The sequence below is a fragment of the Cucurbita pepo genome, chromosome LG12 (assembly GCF_002806865.2).
Source record: "Cucurbita pepo subsp. pepo cultivar mu-cu-16 chromosome LG12, ASM280686v2, whole genome shotgun sequence".
In the NCBI taxonomy this organism is placed as follows: domain Eukaryota; kingdom Viridiplantae; phylum Streptophyta; class Magnoliopsida; order Cucurbitales; family Cucurbitaceae; genus Cucurbita; species Cucurbita pepo.
In genome coordinates, this window is record NC_036649.1 from 1,661,607 (window position 1) to 1,678,075 (window position 16,469).

The 16,469-nt window shown below is 34.4% G+C and overlaps 3 protein-coding genes across 3 annotated transcripts; 2 read left to right on the forward strand and 1 right to left on the reverse strand.

The window, feature by feature from the left end:
- Nucleotides 1–2,221: 2,221 nt before the first annotated feature.
- LOC111807061 (50S ribosomal protein L33-like) lies at nt 2,222–2,652 on the forward strand. Its single transcript, XM_023692628.1, has one exon. The coding sequence runs from the start codon at nt 2,225–2,227 to the stop codon at nt 2,396–2,398; it is 174 nt and encodes a 57-aa protein (XP_023548396.1). The 5' UTR covers nt 2,222–2,224; the 3' UTR covers nt 2,399–2,652.
- A 1,653-nt stretch (nt 2,653–4,305) lies between these two features.
- LOC111807062 (probable 1-deoxy-D-xylulose-5-phosphate synthase, chloroplastic) lies at nt 4,306–9,396 on the forward strand. Its single transcript, XM_023692629.1, has 10 exons — nt 4,306–4,767; nt 5,239–5,367; nt 5,749–5,913; nt 5,997–6,147; nt 6,807–7,078; nt 7,188–7,461; nt 7,552–7,859; nt 7,940–8,221; nt 8,672–8,956; nt 9,051–9,396. The coding sequence occupies exons 1-10, from the start codon at nt 4,645–4,647 to the stop codon at nt 9,198–9,200; spliced, it is 2,139 nt and encodes a 712-aa protein (XP_023548397.1). The 5' UTR covers nt 4,306–4,644; the 3' UTR covers nt 9,201–9,396.
- A 327-nt stretch (nt 9,397–9,723) lies between these two features.
- Nucleotides 9,724–11,330, reverse strand: LOC111807063 (heavy metal-associated isoprenylated plant protein 19). The gene is made up of 4 exons (XM_023692630.1): nt 11,322–11,330; nt 10,763–10,789; nt 10,598–10,679; nt 9,724–10,007 (listed from the first exon to the last, which is right to left on the reverse strand). The coding sequence occupies exons 1-4, from the start codon at nt 11,328–11,330 to the stop codon at nt 9,724–9,726; spliced, it is 402 nt and encodes a 133-aa protein (XP_023548398.1).
- Nucleotides 11,331–16,469: the final 5,139 nt, after the last annotated feature.

Genomic DNA, 16,469 nt, shown 5'->3' on the forward strand with positions numbered 1-16,469 from the left:
AGTTGTAATTTGACTCTGATCAGAGGGCATTTATGTCTTTTACATATATTTAGTTACAAAATTATTTCGTTTTTTTTAATTCAATTTCAATAATTTCTCTATTTTTAAGTTCACGAGAGACATTCTATTTATTTATTTATTTATTTATTTCGTAAGGAAAATGTAATTACTTAGTTTTCTTTTTTTCCCGGCGCTTGGATAATTAAATACATACTCTGCTTCTGCTTGCGCGTCCGTTCTAGGGTTCTTCACAGCTTCTTCACGCACCTTCGAACTGTAGTAGTAAGTCTCTTACTTTTTCGATCTTTTCTATCTTCTAATCTCCTTTTTATCTTTCTTACCATTGATTCCTGCTTCTTGTTTTATTGTTAAATTGCTGAATGAAACACAACTCCGCAATCTTTTGACCAAATTATGTGCTTTCTGGAGTCGTTTTCGTAGATTTGCAATTTCGATCTGTTTATTGAATGTTGAAGGTCGCTTCAGAAGTTGTTTTCTGTTTAAGTACGTTTACGTTCGTGTGGTAGAAATTCAATTACCAAGTGACTGTTTAGGAGAATGTTATCTTAGAAATGTATACTACGTAGCCTATGAATGTTGGTTTTCCTGCATCTGATGTTCTTAAATCAGTTTTTGCCTTTTAGGATTTGCTTTTGAGGCTGAAATCATGAAATTGGTATAGTTAGGTTAAGGATATATTAACTTATTAGCCCAATTTTTTGAGACTAATAGTGATTTATAAGGAACTCTTGTAGTGTCATTTCTCACTTGATATGTTTTGTGAAACAAATTAATTCTTTGAATACGAACGTTTAGGAAAGTGTTGAAATATATTCAAATCATTTGATATACTCTAACAGGACAGCTTATTCAGAAGATGTTGTGTCTGGGTGATTTAACAAGTTGGACTAATTTGTGATACTTGTTCTATAGTTTTGCCACTCTCTTATTGAAAGTATTGGAAGTAGTCACCCTAATAGGTTCTCGTGTTCCATCTGCTAAAAATTGATGGTTTCTTTGTTGTTTTTATGCTTGTAATTATCTTTCAAAGGAGTCTTTCGGATTGCTTTTGATCCAGAGACCAGTAGACTTGGTATAGGTGGACTAAGTTGTGATTCATGTGAATATTGGTAAAAGATTAAAGGTTAAATTTATGAGTTTGCCCCGAACTTTCAATTTTGTGTTGATTTGACCATTAAACTTCAAAAATTATCTAACTCGTTCGTTAACTTTCAATTTTGAGTTCAATAGGTCCCTAAACTTTAAAAAGTGCTTAATAGGTTTTTATACTTTCAATTTTGTGTCTGATAGGTTCTTTAATTATTCAACGTCTATTCAGGGGCATAGATACAATATTGAAAGCTTAGGGTTCCTTTAGACATTAAAATCAATTTTATATCTATTAAATCAATTAATTTTAAATTTTTTTTTTAATATGTTGAAGATTCGAGGAGACCTATTAAACATTTCTTGTGAGATCTCACATTGATTGGGGAGGGGAACGAAACATTCTATATAAGGGTGTGGAAACCTTTCCTTACTAGACTCATTTTAGAACCTTGAGGGGAAGCTCAGAAGGGAGAGCCCAAAGAAGACAATATGTGTTAGCGGTAGGCGAGGAGGTTGAGCCCCGTAGAGGGGTGGACATGAGGTGGTGTGCCAGCAAGGATGCTAGGTCTCGAAGGGGGTGGATTGAGGGGTCCCATATTGATTAGAGAAAGGAACAAGTGTCAGCAAGGACGCCGGACCCCGAAGGGGAGTGGATTGTGAGATCCCACATCGGTTGGTGAGGAGAAAGGAACATTTTTTAAAACTGTGTGAAAACCTCTCTAGCAGACGCATTTTAAAATCTCGAGGGAAAATCCAGAAAGGAAGACCCAAAAAGAACAATATTTGCTAGCGGTGGGCTTGAGCTGTTACATTTCTAAAGTTCGGGAACTTATTAAACATAAAATTAAAAGTTTAAGAATCTATTACACTTCTTAAACTGAACCATGAACCGTACAAATATTAACTTGTACGTTTGGGGTGGTAGGAAGCCGGCCCTCTGTATAATTTCATTTAAGATGTCATCAGCATGGTTTAATTGCAAATAGCTCTGCATAAACATGTTTCCTTATATTCATTCTCTTCATGATAATTCTATATTATAGCACATCAAGAGCTAGCTTTCAAAATGACTTGATGAGATTTTTTCCCCTCTTTTTGGTGTGTTTGTTAGGAAATGGGTGACAAGAAAAAGAAAGCTACAATGTTCATCCGACTCGTATCAGCTGCTGGGACTGGATTCTTCTACGTCAAACGAAAGCCAACCAAAATAACAGAGAAGCTCGAGTTCCGAAAATACGATCCTCGGGTCAATCGACATGTCTTGTTTACAGAAGCGAAAATGAAGTGAAAGAAGGGAGGAAGTAAAGACCATCCTTTTAACTTGGACCTATTCTTCTTCCAAATGTTTAGACTCATGTTTCACATTGCTTGCTAGTCTCTCCCGTGGCTCATCAAAGCATGATTTTTGTGCATCAAATTCTATGGCTACGAATCGTTTGCCCCTTGATATCTTCTAGTCAGCTCTCTCTACTCATCTATTAAGCTTCTAGCAACTTAGACTTTTGACTCTTAATGGTTAATAAATTCCGAGTTTCGTGTCTATCTATTCTCTAAATTTTCAAACGGGTCTAATATATTTTAAAATTTTATGTCTAATAGTTCTTTGACAAATTTAAAATGTTTCATATAAATTTGAATTTTATTTCGTAGAGATCCAATAGATACAAATTTTAAAGTTTAGGGACTAAAATTATAGTTTAATTTTAAAATTAATATAAAAAATAATTGAAAAAATTGAATTATGTGAAGTACAATATAATTAATATTAGAAATAAATATACAATTTAATAATTGTGGGGTGAGTAAATATTAATCTTTAGCGTGGAAATATAGATTTTTAATTAAGTAATTCATAAAAATTGAGTTTTAATTAAATATAGGAGGTCAAAATAAACGAAATTAATTATTTTTTTTTTTTTAATTTTTTCATGGATGAATGAAAATGACGTATTAATTTGATGGAGGGAGCAGCAAAATATGAACTCAACTGAATATATTATAATTTTCAAAGAATAAGATTAGGGTTCTCTTTTGATTGAGATGGATGCTTATTAATAGCCATAGAATTTTTAAAGAATTTCCAGTGCTCAACCTCAAGTCAATTGTCATAAAATGTTTTTTTAATTATTTTTTTCTCTCTATAAAGTTACATTAAAGGTGCCGTGTAGACTTCAAAAATGTTAGTTACACGATTTATTTAGGTTAGATTATTAAAAAAAACTCGTGAACTGTAAAGCTGGTTTCAACTTATATCTCGAGTTTTAAAAAATTTCATTCTGACATCAAGTAACTTTGTTTCAAAACATTTGTGAGATCGTACGTCAGTTGGAAGAGAAACAAACATAAGTGTGTGAAAATCTCTCCCTAACAAACGCGTTTTAAAACAGTGAAACTGATGATGATATATAACAGGCTAAACGGACAATATCTGCTAGCGGTAGACTTGGGCTGTTACAAATGATATTAGAGCTAGGAACCGAGTAATGTGCCAACGAAAACGCTAATCCCCTAAAGGGGTGGATTATGAGATCTTGTATCGGTTGAAGAGAGGAACGAGCATTCCTTACAGGGATATGGAAACCACTTCCTAACAGATACGTTTTAAAATTGTGAGACTGACGATGATACGTAACAGGTCAAAATAGACAAGGTATAATAATTAAGTGAACTCTATTCTATTTAAGGAGACTAATTTAGCAACAAGGATCGTGAATCAACGAAAAAATAAAATATTATCGAACTTTGAAGTCACCTCCCAAACCTAGATGATAACCCAACCACGGCTATGACTCTTAACCCCACCGTGCCTACAACTCTTTACCTAAACCCATCTAGTTCTAGCTCGGTTCCTCTCTTGCTATTTAAATATCTGAACTTTCACATTTTTATTAATTTAAATTTAAAAAATAAAAAATATCCCTAAGCATTTAATTTTTTTTTTTAAATATGTAAAATTTTAATTTTTTTAAAAATAATATTTTAAAAACTTTTTGAGTTTTTTAATAAAAAATTTAGTATATTATTGAAAATTAAAAAATAAAATTTTACATTTATTTAGCAAAAATGATTTACAAAGGGATATCTTTATCCACATATCCATTTTATGATTTCCGTCCACGTGGACCAATAGGAAAAAGATCTGACATTTCCAGAGTGGAGCAATGGCGCACTGCTTAAGAACAAAGAGACCGAATTCCGAAGCAGACACCCAGCGAATACGGCTTCAAGTTGTCCCCTTCACTGCCCATCCACTTTCAATTCTATCTTCCATTTCATCCCACGCTTCGCCTTTTCATTCGCCTTTTCATCTTTTTTTTCGTTAAATTAATTCTTCCACTTTCACACATCACTTCCCTTAGTGGCAAAAACAGTTCATTCAATTTCTTCTTCACTTTCTCTCTGCAAGACACGTAGAAGATCAGTGCATTGCTTCTTAATTTTTCTTTTGCATTTTTCTCGGATTTCTTCACTTGGGTTTTGCTTGAAGCGATTGGAGTGGTTTGATTTTCCAGTTTTGGTGGTTTTTGAGCTCTAATGGCTCTCTGTACGCTAACGTTTCCTGCTCATGTCGGCCGAGTTGCAGCGAAAGAACACGATGGTTCTCGGTTCTTATCGGGGACGGATCTGGTCTTCCGCTTTCAGAAAAGAGTCAATCAGGTATTGTTTAGGAAAAAGGAAATTGGAACTTCTGCCCACCAAGTGTTTGATGAAAATCCTAGTGAGAAGAAAGGAATAATTTGTAGACTTCTTCAATTGAAAATTGGAAATTATGGCTTTTCTTCACCTTTTCCATTGGTCTTCCGTTTTCAGAAAAGAGTCAATCAGGTATTGTTTACAAAAAGGAAACTGAAAAATTCTGCCCACCAGGTGTTTGATGAAAATCCTAGTGAGAAGAAAAGAATAATTTGTAGACTTTTTCAATTGAAAATTCGAAATTATGGCTTTTCTAAACCTTTTCCATTGATGTTGTTCTTTAAGAGAGTTACATCTAAAATGTTCCTTTCACTTTTTTATTTTGTTATTATTATTTGAATCTTGACCTTCTAGTTTGATTATTTTAAGTTTATAAACAAGATAAGTAAGTTTGAAAGATGTGGCGTGGGCGTTTGCTTTTTTGTTTTGATGCAGGTCAAGAAAAGGCCAGGTGGGATCTGTGCATCACTTTCAGAGACGGGGGAGTATCCTTCACAGAGGCCACCAACTCCTATTTTGGACACAATAAACTATCCAATTCATATGAAAAATCTATCCATCAAGGTGAAAACTAAAAACCCAAATCATAAACATAAACTCATAGAACTTTGTGATAGTTCAATAATATGGTGTTAGAGGAGATATGAACTGTTGGAAGCTTCTGGGTTTGAACTCCTGCTTGATAATTACTTATGTGGTCTTGAACTAATTTTTTAATCTCTTGAGCCCCATCGGGAGGCCCGCACGATGGGCTATTAGCTCAATGGTAGAGCGTGCCCCTGATAATTGCGTTGTTTGATACTCTTTGAAATGTTTGATTTCTTCTTGGGGTATCGTTGACTGGTAGCTTTGTCAACTAGCTGATGAATGCTAATTTTTTAACTCTGAAAACGTGTTTACCCTGTTCTAGACGTTTGATTTCTTCTTGGGGTATTGTTGATTTAGGAGCTTTATCAACTAGCTGATGAAGTAAGATCTGATGTGATCTTCAACGTTTCTAAAACTGGTGGTCACTTGGGTTCTAGCCTTGGCGTGGTGGAGCTCACGGTGGCTCTTCACTATGTCTTCAATGCCCCACAGGACAGGATTCTGTGGGACGTTGGTCATCAGGTGCCAATTCTTCTTGCACACTCTCTTGCTTTGTTGGGACATGTTTTTGTTTTAATATGCTTTGAATTGTGTGGCGATTGCAGTCTTATCCACATAAAATTCTTACTGGAAGGAGGGATAAGATGTCTACTATTAGACAGACAAACGGGTTGTCGGGTTTCACGAAACGGTCGGAGAGTGAATTCGATTGCTTTGGCGCAGGACACAGCTCTACCACCATCTCAGCAGGCTTAGGTAATTTGCTTTTAAACTCCAACTGAGAGCTGAAAAAAGATGGTTTTGTTTGAAAGTGATAAGCTGATAACATATCTCAGACAACGTGGTGTGAGATCCCACGTTGGTTGGAGGGGAACGAAACATTTTTATAAGGGTGTGAAAACCTCTCCCTAATAGATGCGTTTTAAAACCTTGAGGGGAAGCTCAAAAGGAAAAGCCCAAAGAGGTCAATATTTGCTAGCGGTGAGGTTGGGCTATTTCAAATAGTATCAAAGCCAGACACCAGACGATATGCCAGTGAGGACGCTGGCCCCCCAAGGGGATGGATTGTGGGATCTCACATTGGTTGGAGAGGGAACGAAACATTCCTTATAAGTGCGTGGAAACCTCTCCCTAGTAGATGCGTTTTAAAACCTTGACGTGCTTTAAAGCATTCCTTACAATATCCGCTAGTGGTGAGCTTATAACTGTCTGAGATTCCATTTCCTTTTGCAATTTGGGAGTTTCAAAAAAATTAAATCAAATCAAACAAAATCATAAAAAACTAAAAAAACATCTTTCTCAAATTCTTATATTTTGAAACTTACCTAAGATTTCAAAATAGTTATGATGACCGCTCACAAACATTGAACTTCACCAAGAAGTTTCTCAGCAACTTCTATGTTGTAACTCAACAGGAATGGCTGTGGGAAGGGATCTCAAGGGAAGAAAGAACAATGTAGTTGCAGTTATAGGTGATGGTGCCATGACTGCAGGGCAAGCTTATGAAGCCATGAACAATGCAGGCTACCTCGACTCCGACATGATTGTTATTCTTAATGACAACAAACAAGTCTCTTTACCGACTGCAACTCTCGACGGGCCGGTACCGCCTGTCGGAGCTTTGAGCAGTGCTCTCAGCAGGCTGCAGTCAAACAGGCCTCTCAGAGAATTGAGAGAGGTAGCCAAGGTAAGAAATAGCGAACCAAACCAAACCAAACCGAACCGAACCATCCCGCCTTGATCTTCAATCTGAATGAGTTTGAGTTTACTTTTCCTTTTTTCCAACGTTGTTTCAGGGTGTCACGAAACAAATTGGTGGCCCAATGCATGAATTAGCAGCAAAAGTTGATGAATATGCTCGTGGGATGATCAGTGGTTCTGGCTCAACATTGTTTGAAGAGCTTGGGCTCTATTATATCGGCCCTGTTGATGGTCATAACATGGATGATCTTGTTTCCATTCTCAAGGAAGTTAAGAGTACTAAAACCACCGGTCCAGTCCTCATCCATGTTGTCACTGAGAAAGGACGAGGCTATCCATATGCTGAAAAAGCTGCTGATAAGTACCATGGTAAGTAAAAGATTCAGGAACGATGATCATTGTTTCGTCGTTCGCATCGTTTCGGAAATCGGGTTACGACTTACAATTGTAGCTTTACAGGAGTCACAAAGTTCGATCCAGCAACTGGGAAACAGCAGAAATCGAAGGCTGCGACGCAGTCGTATACGACGTACTTCGCAGAAGCATTGATAGCAGAAGCTGAAAATGACAAAGATATTATTGCAATCCATGCTGCAATGGGAGGAGGCACAGGTTTAAATCTCTTCCAAAGACGTTTTCCCACAAGATGCTTTGATGTTGGTATTGCTGAACAGCATGCTGTTACGTTTGCTGCTGGTCTAGCCTGTGAAGGCCTTAAACCGTTCTGTGCGATCTATTCGTCGTTCATGCAACGGGCGTACGACCAGGCAAGCATTGGCTTTCTATCTATCTTTGATACTCCATTAGCATGGGGTTGCTAATAAGTTTGTTTGTGTTTGAATTGCAGGTTGTTCATGATGTTGATTTGCAAAAGTTGCCTGTTAGATTTGCAATGGATAGAGCAGGCTTGGTTGGAGCCGATGGCCCGACTCATTGTGGTTCGTTCGATGTTACGTTTATGGCATGCCTGCCTAACATGGTGGTGATGGCCCCGTCCGATGAGGCCGAGCTCTTTAACATGGTTGCTACAGCTGCAGCCATAGATGACCGACCTAGTTGTTTGCGGTATCCACGAGGTAATGGTATTGGCGTCGAGCTGCCACCAGGGAATAAAGGCATTCCTATTGAGGTACTTTTCACAAAATCTTAAGGTTGTTGCCCGTGTGATATCCCAAATCGGTTGAAGAGGGGAACGAAACATTCTTTATAAGAGTGTGAAAACCTTTTCCTAGTAGATACGTTTTAAAACCTTGAGGGGAAGCCCAAAAGGGAAAGTCTGAAAAAGACAATATCTATTAGCAGTAGGCTTGGGCTGTTACAAATGATATTAGAACCAAACATCGGCGGTGTGCTAGCAAGGTCATTGGGCCCCTAAGGAGGGTGGTGGATTGTGAGATCCCATGTCGGTTGGAGAGGGGAACAAAACATTCCTTATAAGGGTGTGAAAGCCTCTTCCTAGCAGACGCGTTTTAAAACTTTGAGGAGAAATCCAAAAAGGACAATATCTGCTAGCGGTGGGCTTGGGCGGTTGTACAACCTTTTATCATGCTAGGAATCTAAGAAAACAATTCTTTAACAGGTTGGGAAAGGAAGGATTTTACTAGAAGGGGAAAGAGTGGCTCTGTTGGGCTACGGAACAGCAGTTCAAAACTGTTTGGCTGCTGCATCGATGCTCGAACGCCATGGCTTACGAATAACCGTAGCAGACGGACGTTTCTGCAAGCCACTCGACCGAGCCCTTATCCGAAATCTCGCTAAATCACATGAGATTTTAATCACAGTGGAAGAAGGATCCATAGGGGGATTCGGCTCTCATGTCATCCAGTTCCTAGCACTCGATGGCCTCCTTGATGGCTCCTTGAAGGTACAAGTCTCATACAAACCATGTCAAATCTCTGCTTTAAGATAGTGTTATGAAGTTCACTAATCTAGCCACTCCATATAACTAACACTTGCAGTGGCGACCGCTAGTCCTTCCCGACCGATACATCGACCACGGATCACCAGCCGACCAATTGGCTGAAGCAGGCCTTACTCCATCTCATATTGCTGCTACCGTATTCAATATGCTTGGACAAACCAGGGAAGCTCTTGAGATCATGTCATAGAAGAGAACTTTACGATGAGTCGTGGCGCTCCCCCTTCGATGTAATGTACAAATCCGAAAATCACGTATCGAGTTTGGTCATATTTACGTATACGTTTAACTATACATTATCAGTCTAGGCTGTATAAACAAATACTTCTTGTACAAGGCTAGAAGGCTTATGCTTCAATGCAAGATTCTTAACTTTCTTGCTGACCGACACCGACCCCGACCCCGACCCTGTCCCTGACCTTGACCCCTTACCATTCTTAGGATTCAACGCCCATATTTTATCAAAACTTTCGGTATTATGTTTAGATAACAAAACTATACTATCCTCTATCGCCAATTTTAAAGGAGTTGACTTTTGAATAACGTTGACGTATGCTCGAGTTTCGAGTCACGTTTGAGAGAAATATTTTAAAAAACGTGAGCAAGTAAATACGTTGAAAACTATTTGAAAGAAAGCAACGTTACAAGCTAAAAGAGAATAGGCAACAACGGTTTTGATAATATATAACCCGAGAAGGAAAAAGTTGTTCTCTCTACATAATGCAACAAGCGTTTGGATTCTCATCACTGAACAAAACTAGTAACTGAGCACTCTCCTTGCAACAGTTGAACATCATCAACTGATTGCTATTATTCGGGTCCGATCGCTCGGGATCCTTGACAACGACTGTTTCTTTCGTTGCTGCACCCTTGTCGACCACGAGCTCGACCGGTTTCCTCGTCTTCTTTCGTAGTTTCTTCATAACTTTTTGAGGATCAAACTTGCCCATCACTACAACCTTGTGCTTTCCCATGTCTGTCATGAACTTCTCCACCCCTTCAACGTTATCATGCATCACCATAATTATCAAACAAAACAAATGAAAATTAAAATTATTACAAAAACACTTTTTTTTTTTTTTTTTATACTTAAATTACTAATTTAGTCCCTAGACTTACAAGTTTGTATCGTTCAAAATTACATATTTAGCCTTTGAATTTTTGAATATTTAAAAAACGGTAGATCTAATAAACACAAAATTAAATATTTAGAGTCCCATTAATCACTTTTTTTAATTAAATTACAAATTTAGTCCCTAAAATTTGAAGTATTTATTTATTTAGTTCATGAATTTTCAAAATTACACCTTTAGTCTCTGAATTTTTAAATATTTTAAAATTTAAGAATCTAATAGATACAAAAATAAATGGTTAGAGTTTCAGTAATCACTTATTTTTAGTTAAATTACAAATTTAATACGTAAACTTTCAAAATTACACTTTCTTGAATTTTCAAATATTTAAAAGTTCATAAATTTAATCGGACACAAAAATAAATGTTTTTCTTAAAACATTATAAAAAAAAATTAATTTTTCTAAAAAAAAAAAAAAAAATTATTTTAAATTTTTATTTGGAAGAGATTTTACCTTTGAATTTGGAAATGGCTTTGGCCACCGTTCTTTCGCATGCTTTACAATGCATTGAGACCTTGAACTCTGCAGTTAATGGCTAAATTCAAGAAGAACCCATATTAACAAAAGCAAACGACGTCGTTTGAAGAAAGGAAGAAGGACAGAAATGGAACGACTTACTTTGATTTCCTCTGTTTTCTTCTTCTTCTCCATCGAGTTTCAAAGAAAAACAACAACAATTGTTCCACCAATAATAAATAATAAATAATAAATAATAAAAATAAATAAATAAATAATAAAAACAATAATTTATAATGGTCGTTGAAGATAACAAGTAATGGCGATTCAGACCAAATTTAAACCGCCCCATCGATATAACACATTTTCCCCGATTCTGAAAAGCCGCTTGTGTTTAACCGCCCAATTTGAGGTTAATTAGGCTTATTAATTTGGGATTAGTGATAATACAATCAAATTAGGTTAATTAGGCTTATTAATTTGGGATTAGTGATAATACAATCAAATTAGGTTAATTAGGCTTATTAATTTGGGATTAGAAACAGACTCAAAATTATTTTTCTAAAAAATATTAATTTACAACATTTTTTAGGCAAAAATTAAATACACTTCTCTCATTATAAATTTATCATAAATCAATTTAATATTATAAACAAAAATAGCATATTTGAAAAATTTAAAGCAAAATTACCGCAGTTTAGAAAACTCAAGCTCGAAAAACCCGACCCATATATATAATTTATTTAATTTCATAATTTTTTTTATTATTTATTCTTCGACATCTCTTGAAAATAATTTTAATGATAATTTTTTAAAATATACATTTTTCTTCTATTAAAAATAAAAAAATTAATTAAATAACCTAAACAACTCGATACCCCACCCAAAATTTATAGTTGGATTTATTAAATTTTTGAAAAAAATATCGTTAATTACCGATTAAATATAAAAATGAAGACTAATGAGATATTTTTTTATCCTTCGAGACAATAAAAAATTCACGAATATATTTAAAATATTTTAATGTTTAGCAATTTATTTGGCAAAAATTAAACCTAAGTTTAAATATATTCTTACCAAAAATGCTTACGTGGCATAATATCAGTAAAATATATTTCTTAAATCTAAACTCAAGGCATAAAAGTCAAAAAGCAACGTAATATCTTGTTACCATTAATGTGAACTTTTTTAAATAACACACAAAATTTAAAATTTCCAATTAAATGGTCAACACAGTATTTCTTGATGACGGTTATTTGCCATTTTTTTATAATTATTTTCAGTAAAATTAAAACAATAAATTACAAATTCAAAGAATTTGACCTCGCTTTACCGACCAACCATCCCAATGCCAAATCTTTTTCTAATTAATAATAATAAAATAAAACCACTTTAAGTGGACCTCTCTAAATAAATAAATAAATATATATATATATTATTTTAATATCTTGGAAATTTGAATATTCTCGTGTTATTGAACTAAAAAAAAATCGTGTTAATTTTGTCATTCATTCGCTCATTTTCACTCGGGATCAAGACATTAATTTTTTTTAATATATTCACGTGTTTCATATCAACTTAAAGAGTGAATTGATATTTCTATAATATTATAAAAATAATTAAAAAAATCAACCAAATATCACCAATTTTAATTTAATATTTTTAAACGGGTCATATATATATGTATATATATTAATGAATTTCTAGTCAACTTTCCTTCAAATTGCTATTGAATTCAGGCAACAACAAGAGACGGCTCGATGAATGAAACATCTTAATAGCTGGACAAGAAGAAAGCAAAAGTAATTCTCGTAGTTGCAAGTGATATGATCGAAAAAGCCTAACTGTGAAAATGAAGTTGCAAGAGAGCAATACAAGTCTCGTGCTACTAGACGAAGCAAGAGGCTCGTAGCCAATTCCCTTAAACCTTCTCTTCTTTTGAAAATAAATAATATATATATATTTTGAGTTCTCAATATTGGAGTATTTTTCAGTTAAATTCTCAATTAATTAATCAATTAAGTTTTTATTATCTTATTAATTGACATAATTGAGTTAAAATAGTACTCTTTGGCTTTATTTGATTAAAAAATAATAATAATAATACTATCATTTAAAATGTTTCTAATTCATGGTCTATTATAGAAAATTGTCCAATCAAAATAAAGTGGGGCCATTTCAAATTCTATTTAATATTTAATTATTACAAGGACTAAAATGCAAATAAAAATAAATAAATTAACAAATGGAAAAAAAACACATAAAATTAACATTAAAACATATTATTTATTCAAAGACAAAAATATATATATATATATATATATTATTATTATTTTAACCATTGCTCGAGCAATAATAATAAATTAAAATACTTACTTTATCAATATTCATAAACTAAAAAAATAAAATAAATATTTTATTTTTAAAATTGATTTACTTTTAAAAATACAACTTCCACCTATAATTTTCTTCATTTTTTAATTTTCTTCATTTTTCTAATTCTTACAAATATTTTTAAAATACAAATAAAAAAAAATTAAAAACTATTTTTGAATTGACTAAAAATTCAAATATCAAACACAAATTTCAGATCATAAACCGAATCTTAAAAGTTAAAAAACGAGATTTAAACCTTTTAAAGAACGAACCAGGCTATTCACGGATACCCTCCCTCCATGCACGTATCCCAAAAGAGCTTATCTTCCATTTCATTCATATCTTGGATCGTACCCACATTATTATTCGACTCTTCTTCTTCTTCCTCGTCCTCCTCAGAACTATACTCCAACGTTGCCCCGCGTGGTCGTGTTTCATTGAGATGGCTTGATTGAGTGTCGTCACCGGTCGAACCAACGGCTCGATCTTCATCTCCATCCCCATCATCTCGGAAATCAACGGCGCTCTGATCAGTAGCATAATCATCGCAGCTGCAGGATCGAGCGTCCTCCTGATCGTCCACAGCAGATTCGAGTTGATGAGGATGAGACAATAATCTATCCACCTCGGAGTCTGCTGTGTCTTCCCAGAGGAATAAAGAAGAAGCATTTTTCATTTGGTCCATATATGATTTCTCTTATTATTATTATAAATAAATAAGATAAAAATGGGAGTATTTATATGGAATTAAATAATGAAAATAAATAAATAAATAAATAATATTTGGAGGTGGGTTGGTTGAGTTGAGATATGTGGAGAAAGTTTAATTTTGTGCATGTTTCTATATTGGGTTGTTGCTGAAATGGAAGGGATTAAATAAAGATGGTGACAAGGCATTCACTATAATTTTTTATTTATTTTTTATTTTTATTGAAAATATTTTTAAAAATATTGCTAAAACTTTTAAAATTTTCAATAATATATTTAAATTTTAAAAAAAATTAAAAAGAAATATTTTTACTATTAATTTTAAATGGAAATAATTAATTATTTATTTAAAAAATAACCGGGTGACGGTGATGTCCTTGGGTGGGGAGGAGAACAAAACACCCTTTACAAGAGTGTGGAAACCTTTCTCTAGCAAACGCGTTTTAAAGCCTTGAGGGGAAGCCTGAGAGGGATAGCCCAAAGATGACAGTGTTTACTACTGGTGGGTTTGGACCGTTACAAATGGTATCAGAGCCAGACACTAGACAATGTGTCAGCTTTCTCGCTGTTTCCCGAAGGGGGGTGGGTGGATTTGGCCGGACGATGTGTCAGTCTTCTCGCCCTTCCCTGAAGGGGAGTGGGTAGATTTGGCGGGGGCCCATATCGATTGGAGAAAGGAACGAGTGGTAGCGTCCTGCTAGGCCCCGAAGGGAGATGGATTGTGACCTCCCACATTGGCTGGGAGGAGAACATCTTGCTATTCCCCAAAGGGGGTGGGTGGATTTGGCAGGGGCCCCACATCGATTGGAGAAAAGAACGAGTGTCAGCGTCCCACTAGGCACCGAAGGGGATGGATTGTGACCTCTCACATTGGTTGGGGAGGAGAACAAAATACCGGTAATAATTTTTTTGAAAATTTTTTAATTTTTATTTATTTATTTATTATTATTATTTTATTTTTGGTCATGGAGAATTGTGGGTTTTGAGAAAGGTGGTAGGTTGGGATCTTGCTTCACATTTGAATTTGTTGGTGGGTTTCATGTCACCTATCCACTTCTTTTGTTTCTTTAGTGCTAGAGAGAGATACTTTTTTTAGGTTTAAAATTATTTAAAATATTAAACATATATTTATAAATTCTATTTTTTTTTTTTTAATAAAAACCCGATTTTTACGTAGCTCCTTTTTGTTCCACTTGTTCGAGCACATGCTAGTTCGTTCAATAGAAAGCTCGAATACGATCTCCACATGACTATAATTTCTAAGGCTCATAACTTTTTTGTTCAATACCTAAAAATTCTACCGACATGGCTAAGTCAGCCTCCATGTATCTCCATATTTTAAATATAAATATTTTTGTGGCTTTGTTTTTATTTTATTTCACCATAAATACATCATATTAACGAAGATATTATCTCTCACTTATATACTCGTGATCTTTCTCTTTCGTGCCGCTATTGTAAGACTTTGGTTGTATGCTTGACCTATAGTGTGAGATCCCACATTGGTCGGAGAGGGAAACGAAGCATTTCTTATAAAGGTGTGAAAACCTCTCTATAACAGATGCGCTCTAAAACTGTGGGTTGACGGTGCTACGCAATGAGCTAAAGCGGACAATATTTGCTAGTGGTGGGGTTGGACCGTTACAAATGGTATCAGAGATCGACACTGAGCGGTGCACCAGTGAGGACGCTGGTCCCAAAGGAGTAGATTGTGAGATCCCACCTCGGTTGGAGAGGAGAACGAAGTATTTCTTATAAGGGTGTGGAAACCTCTATCTAGCAAACGCGTTTAAAACTGTAAGGCTGACGAAGACACGTAACAAGCCTGACATGTTTATAATGTACAACCTAACAGATGAAAGATAAGTTGATTTAGTCATTTCGCCAATATGAACATAGTTCAACTAGATAAATATATCATCGACAAAAATACACCCCACATGTTGGAATTTACTGGAAAAAAGAAAAAATCTACCGTCATTTCCTTAAATAAAAAACTTCTACCAAGACGGTTGATGTTGACTTTTGATCGATCGGACTCGACTTTTCCTAATTAATCATAAAACTTAATGCAAAATTAAGTTCATAAATGATAAGCCACATAAGTTGTTTGTTGAACATCAAATCAAAGAAAAAATATGAGATGAATCTCAAAAGGAAAGAGATTGGTCGATTAATATAAACGCAAACTCTTCCTTTTTATTTTTATTTTTTATTTTTTTAATTTTTCCTTTTGGTTAAATGATTACAATTTCAAACACCTAAACATCTTAGGTCTGCCGACGATGACGTTCGATTTCTTTCAAAGAATATGTTTTAAATGATTTTTACAATTAATTAAAAAATATTTTATAGATGTTTTTATTATAATTTACAATTATATATATATATATATTTGTATTTTTCCACACAATTTTGATAAATATTTTTTTAAAAAAATAGCTGGTCCCTTTATAGTTGAAAAACTCAGTGGAATTCCAAGACTTTTCCATGCTTTCATACTCCATAGGTTTTCAGCTCCCATTATTGATAGGTTCTGAATTTTTAAAATATTAAAAATCTTCTTTAAATTTTAATTTTATTTTAATTTTATGTTTTATAGGTCCTTATCATATTTAAATTTGTTAATTTTTGATTAATTTTAATATACTAAAATTGAATTTTATGAACTCATAAATCAATAAACTTAAATTTTCTATTTATTACAAACTTGACATCGAAACTTTAGGTCTTTCTAATCCTCTAAAGGTCAAATTTGGATGAACTATAGATCAAATGTGTGGAC

Coding starts and splice junctions, on each gene's coding strand:
- LOC111807061 (XM_023692628.1), top strand. CDS start 2,225: ATGGGTGACAAGAAAAAGAAAGCTACAATGTTCATCCGACTCGTATCA.
- LOC111807062 (XM_023692629.1), top strand. CDS start 4,645: ATGGCTCTCTGTACGCTAACGTTTCCTGCTCATGTCGGCCGAGTTGCA. Junction 5,368..5,748: donor TGAAAAATCTATCCATCAAG/GTGAAAACTAAA, acceptor TTGTTGATTTAG/GAGCTTTATCAACTAGCTGA. Junction 7,462..7,551: donor AGCTGCTGATAAGTACCATG/GTAAGTAAAAGA, acceptor GTAGCTTTACAG/GAGTCACAAAGTTCGATCCA.
- LOC111807063 (XM_023692630.1), bottom strand. Junction 10,680..10,762: donor AGAAAACAGAGGAAATCAAA/GTAAGTCGTTCC, acceptor TCTTGAATTTAG/CCATTAACTGCAGAGTTCAA. Junction 10,008..10,597: donor AGCCATTTCCAAATTCAAAG/GTAAAATCTCTT, acceptor ATAACGTTGAAG/GGGTGGAGAAGTTCATGACA.